Here is a 15,383-nt window from a genome sequence, read left to right on the forward strand (position 1 = left end):
GTTGAGTGGCCGCAAGAAAAGAATAGAGTAGCATGTAAATAGACTAGACACTTGGAACAATACAGTTACGTTCTCGCAAAGAGGGTGAATTTTGTGCCGTGTAAATGAGCATCCTTTGTTCCAAGCACTTAGGAGACCACTTTTTTCCCCCAACCAGATTTGCAAAAAAGGTAGGCGTAATAATCAATGAGTAATTCTCGCTGTTTTTTATGAAACATTTGATTCAAATTACGCAGTGTGTAATCCTGCATGAAAATGTTTACTTTCCTCAGGGAGATTCGCCCATTTCAAACAAGCTGACATCATGCTGAAGCCGTTGCTTTTTGAAATTCCCGGCACCACAACAGAAACATCCTTTGTGGGCCGGGATTGGCTCTTCACACGTCTGGATGAGGTCTTGAGAAAAACCAGCAACTGCGAGGGAAGAGGGGCCGTCATCGTGGGTAACGCCGGCTCGGGCAAAACTGCAATCATGTGGCGGTTGGTGGCGCTCAGCTGTCATGGCGTGCACACGCAACACGGCGGGCCCAGCATCCCTCACAGCCCGAGCTCGTCTCCCAAATGTAAGGTTCACATCATTGCTGGTCAAAACGCCAAACAATCATAAAGTGGATGTAGCACAGTTGAGATTTCCAAGTTATACTTAATTTTACTTTCAATGCGCGTCAACCATCGCATGCCCACAATATTGCAGATTTTTAAGCATACTTTTAAGCAGTGTTTTTAAAAGCATACGAGCAAGTCCGTATTTTGAGTTGTGCAGCTCAGTGTTGTAGCACATTGTGCCACAACATGCCAAGCAGCACTGATGACTGTTGGAAAACATGCAGCTTGAGGTGGCGGTGTCCAGTACTAATCATTGTTCAACGAGACGGCGCAGCTCAATGCAACTGTACGATACATATTGATTTATATAAGGTTTTAACAACAGCTGAAATTGTAACGAAGCGCTTAACACGAACAGCTGCCATATAATGGGAAATAAAGCAATCACAAAGATAGAAGAAAACACCAGGGAGTGAAACCAAGATCAATAATGATCTGTAAATATAAACAATTGGAAAACCGAAATGAAACGAAAACAAGTAAGAGTCGACATCTTTGGCGTCGCTACTTGATTGTATTGCGACTGTGGAACCTTACGTTGTAACCTTTGCTTTGCTGTGGCGCTCATTTTAGTGATGAACTACAAATGGGACGCCTTTTTCATATACATTTATGAGCCATGAAATGTTTTTTTTTCATGGCACAGAAAGATATACAGTACTGTTCAGAAGACAGTTGTGGGAATTCAAAAAAAATTTTTTCAGAACCACTGCATTATTCATGGGCACCTGCACGATACGTATGTTGTCATTTTGATTTATATTCATCGTGATTGCAGTCGATCTGGCATGTCGAGGGGAGGCATGGCCATGCTACAACGATTCCTCTGTCTTGTTTTATATGATTGTACTGCACATTAGCCACACTCGTTTCGAATTAACTGCAGCTGTGTGGACAGCCAGGGAAGTATTTATTTGGGATCCTTGATATTCACCTTAAGGTGGACAAAAGTCACTGGTAGTACTAAGGCAGTGTGTCTCAATTATTTTCTGCTATGGCCATCTTGGAATAAGAAAACATTCTGCTGCACCCCCAACTCTGGTGCGACTTTAAATAATAACACATATCTAGAAACATGCCTTCAGAATACTTCTACAAAATACTGTACCATTAATAACATAAAAGAAAACAAAAAGAAAAAAACAACTTCTGTCACGGTTTGCGAGGTGGTGATGGCGGGTGCGGATCCCAAAAAGCAGGCAGGAGGGAGCAGGAGGTTGTTTGACAAATTGTATTAAAATTAAGGTCGGCAGGAACAAAATGTAAAACATCAAAATCATCTGAACAGAAAAAATACAAAGTATCAAAAGAAGACCAAACGTAAAAGTCCGCCAAGGTTAAACAAACATGCACAGCATACACAATGCATGCAACAAGCATGCAGCAAACAATGAACCGACACCGGATGGTCGTGCCGTGAGTCCTTTTAAGTGTCACTGATTAAAACGACCAGCACCTGCGAGGCTGCAGGCAGGGCTGACGTCGCTACCCGTTGTTCGCCAATCCGAACATGGCAGTCCGCCACTGATCGGGACGACCAGCACCTGTGCAGGTGCGGGCGGGGCCGACAGCGCCACCCGTTGGTCGCCAACCAGATCATGAAAATTTCTCAACCTATGACAAAGAATAATTTCATCAAAATAGTTTTTTTTCCATCTTTCTCCCCATTTCTCATCATTCATTATTTTCCAAGTGGCATCTCTGAAGGGTTTGTTAACCTCATATCTACTGAAAATGGATGCCACTGCTACCTGCCATTGTGGATGAGCAATAAACTTCTATTCTTGGACGGAAAAAAAAATAAGGAAAAAAAGCAGTGAAGTGCATCAGTAAAAATTCAGCGTTTACCAGCAGTCCATCATTATTTCAGACCGGCACACAACTTTAGTCATTTAAAGGACAACCGGCGCCACTGGACAAGTTGCGTCCATAATTTGTAAAATCACTTCAAATGAGCGCATTTTACTGAGCGCATTTTACAACGATTTCACCGCATATTACTATATTTTACGTTTTAAGACTCGCGCTGAATATCCAGGAAGACTTGTTTTCGAGTTGATGACGATTCCTGAAGTGACATCACATTAGGAACGCCCGTGACCGACAAAGAGACACACAATGCATTTTGGGCACTTTTTTTCATCTGAAAACAACGTGTTGATCGCAAAATTTGAAGGAAAACGACAGAAATTACGCAATGGTGAAACGTTGTGTGTCGCTAATTGCGGTAATGCGCATAAAGAAGGTGAAGTTTACACAAATTCCCAGCAGACAAATCAGCCCATTTCCAGCGGAGGTTGTGCGCCATCTTGTGCATTTTCTGGGTACCTACATTGGAGTCCAGATCTTCACCGGTTTCATCGCTTGCAGACGGCTCGAATTGATACGGAAGGACTTCTTTCAATCAATTGCAAACATTTATGCTTTCATCTTCAGAACTATTTGAATCATATTAATAATTGGATGAGTAACAAGAAAGCATCTTCTCCGAATCTGAATTCTCTGAAGCCATTGTTTTGCTTTTGGAGCAAGGCAGTGTGTGACCCATAGTGACGTCACGAACAAAGGGGCGGGACTTTCTGAATCTCCCGTTTTGAGCTCATTTGTGGCAATTTTGGGCAAGTTGAAGTCATTTTTATTGCATTTTTTTGCATTTGACTAAAAATATCAGCCTGCATGCTTTGGGTATTTTAGATGCTATAAAACGTTTTTCTGATGTCAGTTAGGAAACAAAAAAATGGTGTCGGTTGTCCTTTACGATAGTTTAGAACTTTAGAGCGTCTCAGGAAAAAAAAATCAACAGAATAATATGAGACTATTCCAGCTCCTACTGCTTGTCCTCCCTAAATGGCCCCTTGTCTGTTGCTCTTCAGATTAGTGACAATTTTGGTGATGGCAAAAAATCACTTATTCCATGAGCGTTTCAATGTCTGTCCTTAGTCTGCCAGTAAAACAGGAATCTGTCAGCAACAGATTGACAGATTTCCCTTTAATAGTGTGTTTCTACCTACTTTTGAGAGGGGGAAAAAAAGCATGTTTCCTCGGGTCACATACAGAGAAAAAAATACATAATTCCAATAATGGAGTCATTTTACCTGGGGGCCAAATTGGGTTACTCGTGACAACAAACAGCACACTATAACACGAACTTTATAATAGAGCTCAATGAAATCCAATAAATGCTAAAACAGCATATTCAGCGGTTTAATTAGTTATTTCCTTCCACCATACTGCATCTGCACTTCGCTTGAGACATCTTAAGTATAAATAATAGCTTAAATGGCACTTTTAATTCTACTCAGGTGGGGAAAGGCAGCGAAAAACCGTCTCCAAACAAGCGGCCGATTCCCAAATTAACCAGAGTGCTGTTAAAGGAACGGGCGATAACACAGCACAACTTGCCAGATGCCTGGCGAAAAAGGTACCTTTCAACACCACATGAGTGCTTGTAGTGTCACACTTGTGGGCCAACATAACACAATCTCGTATCATTCTCTCACCTTCCATCATCCCAGTATGGATTTCACTTCATACACAGAGAACCCACATAAATCACGTTACAAGTTCTGAGCTGCACGTGCACAGAATAAGGGAGTGAGCTATTTATAGATATCAATTTCTTTGGATACAGAAAAATCTATGGACAGTATATTATGTGTGGATGGACAGATATCATATAAGGGGTGGTTTGGGGTGGGGGGGGGGGGGGTCATGCAACAAGTACTTTGTCATTTTACTTTAAAGGACAACTGACGTCTCTGGATAAGTTGTGTCCATAATTTGTAAAATGGCTTCAAATGACTTCTACTGAGCGTATTTTACAAAGAATCCACCGCATATAGCTATATTTTACGTTTTAAGACTCGCACTGAATATTCTGGAAGTCCTGTTTTTGAGTTGGTGACGAGTCCTCACCCTACGTCACTGAAGGAACGCCCCTGACCGAAAAAAGGACACATTGTAGCAGTCCTTCCATCACGTCAATGCATTTTGCTGTACTTTGGTCTGAAAACGTTGTGTAAGACCAAAAAGAGGCAGAAGAGGGCGACAAAGCTCCATGTCATGGAATTAATCAGCCTGTGGAAACGGGCTGATTAATTCCTCACACGGCTTTGTCGCCATTTTCTGCCTTTTTTGGGTGCGACATTTCCCACCACTGATGCCTCAAAATGACACGGAAAAAAATATTTAATCCATTGCAAACATGTATGCTTTCTACTTCAGAACTATTTGAATCATATTCATAACTGGATGAGTAACAACAACGCATATTCTCCGAATCTGAAGCCATTGTTTTGATTCTCGAACAAGGCAAGACGTCTTGCCGTGACACCACGAACATGGGGGCGGGACCTTCTGAAACTGGCCACTTCCGGTTTCAAATTGAAGTACTTTTTAAACAATTTAAGTCATTTTTATTGATGTTTTGCATTTGACTAAAAATATCATACTGTGTGTTTTGGGTATTTTAGATGCTATAAAATGTTTTTCTGATGTCAGTTAAAAAACAAAAAAGTGACGTCGGTTGTCCTTTAAGTCGGAGTTTGCAGCTGCAGCTGGTTGCATCTTACAGTTGACATTGAAGATTGCGAATTTACTAAGATGGCCTCAATAACAGTTACCATGGGAACTCCTAAGGCTGATTGTAAAGAAGGATGTTCAACAAAAAAAGCATTGGTTGCTACAAGGCTGAATTTCACAAAGCTACTGCTGAAGATTAATATGTTTTGACATCGTAGAAGAAATAATAGTAGTCATTCATCTGCTTGAAGGTCAATGGCATCTATGCTAATTTGTGTTAGCTGGTCTTTCACGTTATATGCTATCATTAAGATAGTGGACTTATGTTCAAATAGATTGATGTTATACAGTTATCTTCCATTTCTTGACAGCACAATAATGACAAGAGGCAATACTTAGTTTCAAAAATGCGTTTGTGTAAGCTCTCGGTCATACAGGAGTGTTCCATCGATGAAAAGGTTTCTTCAGCCGTCATCTGTACTTCTTTGAAGGTGTCGGACCTTTCGCTTCTTATCCAAGATGCTTCTTCAGCGAACTAAAGTCTTACTGGTAGTATAGGCCCTATATATATCCCTACTGTCCAGTCTGTGGTGGTTCTTTAAGTCAGCTAATTTAAAAGTGGCCTTTTCTAAGTTACGTACCAGCAGAAGGATGTCTCTCCCAAAGTTGGCAGCAATGCGTCTGTGTAAGCTCAGTCGTACAGGAGTGGTCCATCGATGAAAAAGTTTCTTCAGCCATCATCTAGACATCTGGACAGTAGGGATATGTATATAGGGCCTATACTACCAGTAAGACTTTAGTTCGCTGAAGAAGCATCTTGGATAAGAAGCGAAACGTCCGTCACCTATGCAGATGACGACTGAAGAAACCTTTTCATCGTTTGTTTCAAAAAGTAAACTCACCAATCGAGGGTTCGACAGTTGACTCTGTTTGTTAAGGTGGCATCATCCACATGTTTTTTGTTTTGGCAGGTGGTCGCTTACCATTTCTGCCAGGCTGACAACACATACACCTGCCTGGTCCCAGAATTTGTTCACAGTGTCGCCGCCCTGCTGGCCAGATCACCACAGCTAACTCCATACAGGGAGCTGCTGATCCAGGAACCTCACCTCCAGAATATGCTCAGCTTGCGCTCCTGTGTCCAAGATCCCATAGCGGCCTTTCGAAAGGGTGTCCTGGAGCCCATGACCAGCTTGCGCAAGGGTAATTAAAATCTCCACATATGCTTAGAAAAGTGACTGACACGACAAGACAAATGGCATTGTTGAAATTGAAACATTATCAAGTTGCCATTTTGGATCAGAAAAACCTCTGTTTTCTTTACTCTGCAATCTCTGCAATATAATAACATTGTATATTTAAATACACATTTTCGTCCAAATCATCACCAAATTCATCTAAAAAAATCTCGATAATCTTAATCGTCACCTAAACTGAACTGTGGAACGCCATAGACAGGCTCATGGAAATAAATATTATGACAATTACCCCCTCTATTTAACACACATGGAGCATAACCATATCTATCCGTGCATTAATTTCCTGATCCGCTTATCTTCACAAGGATCGCAGGGCGTGCAGGTGCCTTTCCCAGGTGTGTTTGGGCAGTAGGCGGTCGACACTTGGAATTAGTTGACAACCTATGGTGGGACAGCAGCAAAATATAAGCAGAGAATGTAACATTGCTCACAGGCATGTGTTCCAAATATGTTTGCTCGACTGGAACGACAACAACCACACAACAACCTCTCCATTGTTAGGTCGACGTGCAAACCACTGGACCTCTCAGCCGTCGACCACATGCATCAGTAACACAAAAACTGAGATTTCAACAAAGGTTCATTCTCATGTAAACACCAAAATATCGTTTATCAAAGAGCTATCTGCCAGCTTAATGCTGACATGCCATATATATATATATATATATATATATATATATATATATATATATATATATATATATATATATATATATATATATATATATATATATTTTTTTTTTAAATCAGTTATATAGCGACGTGTGCACTCTATGATAAGATGACCAATGAAGTCACTAATTATGGTCCCAGAAAAGTGAGAAATGGACGCTTGATCATTTGCACGAGGAATGACTAAGTGTTATTTTTGCCCGGGTGTTTCATCAGCATCCCATCGGATTTCAAGGTCGCTCAATGCGTCGAGGCAGAAGGGTTGGAATGTTTAGGCCATAATAACTAGCTCACTGTCTCATGATGCAGCCAGTCAAGCTAGATTGATGTGTTTATTATGGCCCAGCCTAACTGGGTCTAAATCAAGGAGGCTTATGCCTCCTATGTCTCGATTAAGCAGGTTTGGGAAAATGAAGAGCCCTTGTGCCTCTTGAGAGCACATGAGTCCTCACCCGCTTGCATAGCTGCATTGACAGCTTTTGAGGAAAAAAAACACAACACCATTCAGGCCTTTTCAGCAGGATGTCATCAATACATAACATAGACTTACATAAAATAAAAGGTGCATATTTCAACCCTTACCCGGGCTATTATCAAATACAGTACCGTATTTTCCCGTGTATAGGACGCACCAGAGAATAAGGCGCGCCCCCAGTGAACGGTGTATTTTCAATTTTTTTTTTTCCCATAAGGAAGGCGCACTGGAGTATAAGGCGCATCTTCAATGAATGACAAAGGTTTTCCAAATATAATATATAAATATATTAAAGTTTTCCAAATATAAGATACACCATATTATAAGGGGCTACATCAGAGGCTGGGGTTATGCACTACAGTACTTCTTCTACAGGGAGAAACAGAGCCCTGGCTGCTGACAGTAGTTGCGAGACCTGTTGTGGATCAGTATTACTTCACATGTAAGGCGCACCTGCGTATAAGGCGCAGGGTCATTCTTTGAAGAAAATCAAGGATTTTAGGTGTGGCTTATACACTGGAAAATACGGTACATAGAGTATGTTGGTCATTACCGTTTTTTAAAAAACGTACCGCATCTGTTTTAGATGTAGGTACAGTAACATTACTTGATTCATCCTGGCCAACCATTAACGGAAAAGATAGGATTTGTGGGTGTAATTCAAGGACTATTTGTCAACGCACCATTCATCATACCACATATTTTGCTATGACTGGCACAACAACTAACATATTTTCTGGTGTATAAGGCGCACCTGAGTATAAGGCGCAACCCCCCAATGAATGGTGTATTTTCAAACTTTTTCCACATACAGTATAAGGCACGAGAGTAGAGGCTGGAGTTATGGGGAAATGGAGTGAGTGGCTGCTGACAGTTGTTGCACAACCTGTGGTGGCTCAATATTACTCCACATCTAAGGCGCACCGGCGTATAAGGCAGGGTTATCTTTTGAAGAAAATCAAGGCTTTTGGGTGCACCTTATACACCGGAAAATACTGTACTCAAACACCTAATAAACCTATTTTCCCAAAAATGTCCTTTCCAATTAGAAAAGGAACACTTTCCATAGAAACTAATGTACAAACATTTTCAAAAGACGAGTTGCAAGGAAAACACTTCTCTTATCAGCTCTACGGTCAAGAACGAATGTAGCAATATCGTTAAAAAAAGACAACTTTGGATCTTTCTTTTTCGGATAATATGAGTAACAGATTTGCATTGTTTTAGTGCCAGAGTTTAAAATAAAATGTTTTAGCCCTGCGATTGACTGGCATTCAATTCAGGGTGTCCCCTGCCTAGTGCCCGAACACGGCTGGGATAGGCTCCAGCGGCCCTCGTGACCCTAATGAGGATGAAGCGGTAAAGAAAATGGATGGATGGATAAAATGTTTTAAGAAGTACACAATTGTGACATTTATTTTATCATCAAGTATTTGCTCTATAAGTTAGTCATCAAGAGGGATGTTCAAAAGCTAGCTGGTGTGTACATACTTTAGAAGATCGGTCTTGGAACAGCTATAATTTAGACAAGTGCACATTTTTTATTTTTATTGCGAACATACCATCTTTGTTTTGTTTCCCTGTACAGTGGAGAAATATTCTATATCAGTACTTTATCGCAGATAATGATTTGCCTTTCCATATGTATTCAGAGCGAAGGCTGCCTGAAGAAGACTACATCATCTTGGTTGACAGTCTCAATGAGGCCGAATTTCATAAACCAGACTACGGGGACACCATCGCCACCTTCATCACCAAGATCGTCTCCAAGTTCCCTGTGTGGCTCAAGCTGGTGGCCACAGTGAGGACGGGCCTCTTGGTGAGTCCATTCACAGAGCAAACATCATATCATGCAAATGGATTCCCAAAGGACACAGACATTCCTCCAATAAATTTGGGATGTAGGATTTGTGGGTGTAATTCAAGGACTATTTGTCAACGCACCCTTGCGATTGGCTTGCAACCAGTCCTGCATGTACTCTTCCTCTACACTAATTAGAACTATTTGCCACTTGAAACTCAACTGACGGGAACATTCCCGTGGCACTCCTCATACTATTATCCCACCACCTTTTCCTTGTTGAGATGTGTGACATACAGTCTTATTTCCATGGCATACACGTTGTGGCTTTTGGCACACCGTGCCTTTGCTCAATCCACTCGCTAATCCCGGCAAACAGCGGCTGCAGCTGTCAGAAGCCAAAGCCAAAAACTCCAAATGCTGTGTGGATTATAGCGTGAATGCATTTCAGTGCTACGAGGAGTCAGTTGCGAGTCAGGAGCTTGTCAAGCAGACAGTCGGTTATATAATTGAATTAGCGATCTGGAATGCTCCAAAAACATTCAGAGGCCAAGTTGGCAGTGACGCATTACAAGTCATAAGGCTTTCGATAATTGAAGAAGATGGAAGACACATCGACAACGCTACCTTCCCCGTCATTTTCAGATCTTGTTGGAACATTCGACGATAACAAATGTCATTATTTGAACAAGTGGTGAGCGGTCCATTCGGTATCTGGGTCTTCAGTGGGGATTTACCCAACTTAATCCATCCATTAAAGGACAACCGACATCTCCGGACAAGTTGTGTCCATAATTTGTAAAATGGCTTCAAATGACTTATACTGAGCATATTTTACAAAGATTCCACCGCATATAACTATATTTTACGTTTTAAGACTCGCGCTGAATATTCCGGAAGTCTTGTTTTTGAGTTGGTGACGAGTCCTCACCCTATGTCACTGAAGGAACGCCCCTCAGCGAGAAAGGACATACCTTGCATCACCTCAATGCATTTTGCAATACTTTGTTTGGTCTGAAAACTTTGTGTTGATCCGTGTTGATGGCGAAATTAGAAGGAAAACACATAAATAACGCGGTGGTGAATCCTTGTGTGTGGCACCGAGCATCTATTTGATATTCACTGACAAAAATTGTAAGGAATTAATCAGCCCGTTTCCACGGAGCTTTCCACGGAGCTTTGTCGCCCTCTTCTGCCTCTTTTCGGTGCTACATCCCCCCCAAATGACACACGTTCGGTGCTACATTTCCCCCCTCAAAATGACACGGAATAAATTCTTTAATCGATTGCAAACATGTATGCTTTCCTCTTCAGAACTATTTGAATCATATTCATAACTGGATGACTAACAAGAAAGAATATTATCCTAATCTGAAGCCATTGTTTTAATTCTCGAGCAAGGCAAGACGTCTTGCCGTGACACCATGGGGGCGGGACCTTCTGAAACTGGCCACTTCCGGTTTCAAATTGAAGTACTTTTTAGACACTTTAAGTCCTTTTTATTGGTGTTTTGCATTTGAATAAAAAATATCCTCCTGCGTGTTTTGGGTATTTTAGATGCTATAAAATGTTTTTCTGATGTCAGTTAGGAAACAAAAAAGTGACGTCAGTTGTCCTTTAATACAGCAACTGTCACGTCGGAACTGGTAGAAGAAACCGTCCGTACTAAACCAAAAAGCAAAGCAATAGAACACAATCGTGCTCTATTTAGCATATGAACGTTCTCATTCAATACCAATCTAAAAACATGACAAAAACTCTTTATGGCTAGGGACCAAGCCTTAATAGTCAAAAACACTAACAAAAAAACACCAGTGCCATCACCAGAAAATATCTTGCAACTTTCGTCTCATTTGAGATGTGTCACTTCAATATAATGTCATTTCTCTGACCAAAACAGGCTTAGGGCACCACTTTGTGGAATGTCTTAGCACACAAAAAGAGCAAATAGGCACGTTTTTTTCTTCATCAAATTATATTGTAAAAAAATATCTGCAAAACAGTAACTTGTGAGTAGTGACACTATAAAACATTCACGGCCATTAACAATCTTGCTCGCATTGGGGCAAAACCCACATATGTCACAATTCTGTAAATATAACATCTGCTTCTTCTTCTTGTTTTTCTTCTTCTTCATCATATTCCTCTGCTTCCTGTACTTCTGCCTCTTCTTCTTCTTATTCTTATTATTATTAGAATTCTAATACAAATCTTTGTTATTGGTGAGTTCAATTGTTAGTGTTGTTTTTTTTATTATTTACCAATATTAAGTGTTGGAAATGGCTTGTTCCCTTTGATGAATCAATGTTAATAGTTGAACAAATAAGCTATTTTTGGGGCCTCTGGAAAAGCGATGTTTAGAAGGTAAAATATTTCAGGCCAGACACCAGCGAAATGTCAGGTATGTATGTTGACTGCGAGGGCTGGCAGAATGCTGATGGCTGCAAGCGGCCACAGCGCCAGGATTTTACTCTCTCCATGGGGCCAAGGAAGGTCTTGTTGAGGTGGCTTGGGAATTAAATAGATTTCCATATATGTATATTAGGATGACCAAATGTCCTTTTTTTGCTCGGACATGGCTACTTTCTTAACTCTGGCCAAGCATGGTCCGGGAGGATTTTATAAACTTCTCAAATGTCAGTCTTAATTAGTTCTCTTGGGACAAATCTTACTGACATTTTTTTTAATTAGGCATAGTATTACAGTTATTAGTGTGTGTGACATTGTCGATGCAGGAAGAATGAAAAAAATGAAGGAAAGCAGTAGCAATTAGGAAAGGTGTGTGGAAATGGTGTGTTCAGTTGCAAGTGTGAACTGTTTGCTGCTGAAATGAGGTGCATTGCCATCCCCTTCACTTGTCTGGGTTTCAACGCTGTGGTAGAAGTTGGAACCAGGGGTTTAGTTTTGCTCCCTGGTGCTTTCTACTATCTTTGTGACTGCTTTATTTCCTGTATATTATAGTTGCTCCATGTACAGCACTTTGTATGCGGCCTGTCTGTTTGAAAGTGCTCTATAAATTCAGTTGAGTTGAGTTGAGTTGAGGAGCACATGAAGGAGAAGAAAAACAATTGTGAGTAAGAAGAAGAGAGACTGAAGTGATGTTTTGGTAAATTGTGGGACTACAGTGTTATTATTTAAGTGGCTTGGATAATGGGCTTGTATTTAATTTTTGACCCATATACATGGCAGGCACAATATCCTGAAAACAAATTGTCGTTGTAATAATGGCTCATGCAATGCAGAACACAAACAAAGTGTATCAAATTCATGTCAAATTGCATGTCTTAAACTAATTTAGTCCAATGCAATGCATTCTTTAATCCACATCGCCACTCAATAGGAGAACAATAATATATACCTTGGGGCATTGCTACCACTGAATAACCTATTTAAATAAGAATACAGTACATACCGGTAGTTTTTTTGCACATGAAAAAACAATTGCGACACAATGTCATTTTTTGGATAAATGTTAAATATCGCAATATCATTCATCTAGTGAAATGTAACACCCATATCGCATGTTGCAGGTACTTCCAAAATAATGCAGCCTTAATTAAGAAGCATCTTGGATAAGAAGCGAAACGTCCGACACCTTCAAAGAAGTACAGATGACGGCTGAAGAAACCTTTTCATCGACCAGCCTTAATTTAAGTTATTAAGAGTTATACAGTATGACTTTAGTAGCTTGAGGTAGAAGTGAGTGTCCTTCTTTTTTTAAATCAAAATATTGTTATCCAAAAATGCAATCGCTGGGAGTGGGACGTGCATCGCGACCGGTCATTGAAATTGGTTGTAAAAGTTTTGCCGTGATCAACCATTCGGAACAGAATAGCGTTTATATTATTCTGTATCAGAGAGCTGAGGCTCATTAAAATATAATCAGCGCATTGCCAAATGAAGTTACATGGGCCAGCACCTAACACTGATGGGATTGTGGCACAATCGCCTGAATTGTGTGCGAGCAGTGTGTCATCGGTGCACACTTGGTGACGGTATAATGTGGCTGGTCGGTGAGTTGAGTATTTTATTCGTACAATTTATTGGGACAAATACAGTGACGTGCAGTCAGTGGAGGCAGGTGAGGCAGTGCCTCACCTGTCATCATGGAAAGCTGTCATGGAAATATCAAATGAAAAAATAAATTAAACAGTTAGATGTATTTAGTGATTTGTACTTTAAAGTTCTTGTCCATTTAACTTCACCGTTTTAGGATTTTTTTCAAAATCGCTGAATTTTCACATTTACCGTTCAAATACTAAGTAGAGACGAGTGGTGACGTCATTGATGACGTCAGTGCCTCACCAGCCATGAACCTCACCGCACGTCACTGGACAAATATTAGAATTGATGTTGTAAATGTAGGCCAGTGCTACTTTAGAGCAGAGAAGGCCTTGCAAACCCTTACCTTTGGTTTTGAAAGTGTGAATTGAGCGAAGAAGCCTGTATGATGTGCTACAGATTGAGTCATTGCCACACTGTTTACTGCCAAAGTTCTGTGTGACTCAGAGACATCTGAGCAATGGGCTCTGATTTTGGTGCTTTTAGCTGTGCACTAAAGACCCGGTGTAAAAGTCTTGACATGCTGAATGCCATTGTGACAGGCGTATCAGTGAGTAGACAAGAGCAATTCAAATGTGCACTTTCTGTAGTAGAAACTGCACGTCAATGCGTAAGAGCTGACGCTCAATGGAAACGCTGTGGAATTGTTTTGAAATGATGAATAGGAGATCTGAAGTTGAAATGGTCGAAGTTTTTCAATCAGCAGTCTTGCAGATCGAGCATGTTTTTTTAAGTATACTGGAAAAGCAAACCTTCTGGTTTACATATTTGCCTCACACTGCAGAGGTACGTGGTTCGAGCCTTCTTGTGTGGAATTTGTATGTTCTCACCATGCATGTGTGGGTTTCTCTGGGTCTAGTTTCCTCTCACATTCCAAAAACATGCATTGCAGGCTGATTGAACACTCCAATTTGTACCTAGGGGTGAGTGTGAGCGCGAATGGTTGTTCCTTTCTGTGTGTCCGGCGATTGGCTGGATAGACTCCAGCACGCCCGTGACCCTCGTGAGGATATTCAGCTTAGAAAACGGATGGATGAATATACACATTGTGTGTTTCAATAATTATATTACTCTTGTATGACACCCATGTAGCTAACTCCCAACACACTATTTAAAAGCCCATTGAGAGACCAACCAAACTAGAATTGATGTTGATAATTATAACCCTTGAAGAAATAGATACACTCTTTGAACATAATCAGTAAACAGCAAGGCATGTAGACAGACAATATATCAGTATACCAGTATTGACAGGACCATATTGATTATCTTCTGTAGTGGACAACTCTTACTGTAGTTTTGTGAGTCAGGTGTGAAACTTCTTGTATTATGCACGTGTGCAAAAGTACGCAGTTTTGTCAGGTTGGGGTGGAATGGATTAACCCTTACACTCCCAGCCTCTGTTAGAACTATCAACCTTTGCACTACTCCAGCCGCCAATGGCATTCCTTTCAGTGGGGATATATGGTACGATTGTGTGGTCAAGGGACACATTTAGGTGGAAAAGGTTTGCAAGATGCTCTGAACGAGAATAAAAGTTTGAAAATGGATTGGAAAAGATGGGGAACCTTTTCTTTAAAAATTGAATGGCTCATTCACTTGAATATTTTTTTCTGGGGGTGTGGAAATTCTGATGAAAGTGGACATTTTTGGAATATGTAACTGGAATTTTGTGCCATTTGAAATGCTGGAATCAATTGAGAAATGAGGACATTTTGCACTGAAACTAAGTGGGCGGAATAAAAAAAAAATGGGGAGCAGGATATAATAGTCTGAATGAATTGGATGAAATATCCATCCATCCATTATCCATACCACTTATTCTTAATTAGGGTCGCGTGGGTGCTGGAGTCTATCCCAGCCGTCTTCGGGCACTGAATTGGTTGCCAGCCAATCGCAGGGCACACAAAGACAAACAACAGTCACTCTCACACTCACACCTAGGGACAGTTTGGAGTGTTCAATCTGCCTTCCATGCATGTTTTTG

The 15,383-nt window shown here is 40.8% G+C and overlaps 1 protein-coding gene across 3 annotated transcripts in view; it reads left to right on the forward strand.

Moving 5' to 3' along the window:
* The window catches only part of LOC148900487 (protein TANC1-like), a 68,089-nt gene that overhangs the window by 30,060 nt on the left and 22,646 nt on the right, over positions 1-15,383 (forward strand). For all 3 annotated transcript variants that reach the window (XM_088992223.1, XM_088992224.1, XM_088992225.1), the window contains 4 exons: positions 273-563; positions 3,909-4,027; positions 6,099-6,330; positions 9,186-9,352. In XM_088992223.1, the coding sequence (XP_088848349.1) occupies positions 273-563; positions 3,909-4,027; positions 6,099-6,330; positions 9,186-9,352 (809 nt within the window). The remainder of the gene's footprint in view (positions 1-272; positions 564-3,908; positions 4,028-6,098; positions 6,331-9,185; positions 9,353-15,383) is intronic.

The sequence above is a fragment of the Hippocampus bargibanti genome, linkage group LG03 (genome assembly GCF_051943395.1).
Source record: "Hippocampus bargibanti isolate YZ-2025 linkage group LG03, ASM5194339v1, whole genome shotgun sequence".
Classification (NCBI taxonomy): domain Eukaryota; kingdom Metazoa; phylum Chordata; class Actinopteri; order Syngnathiformes; family Syngnathidae; genus Hippocampus; species Hippocampus bargibanti.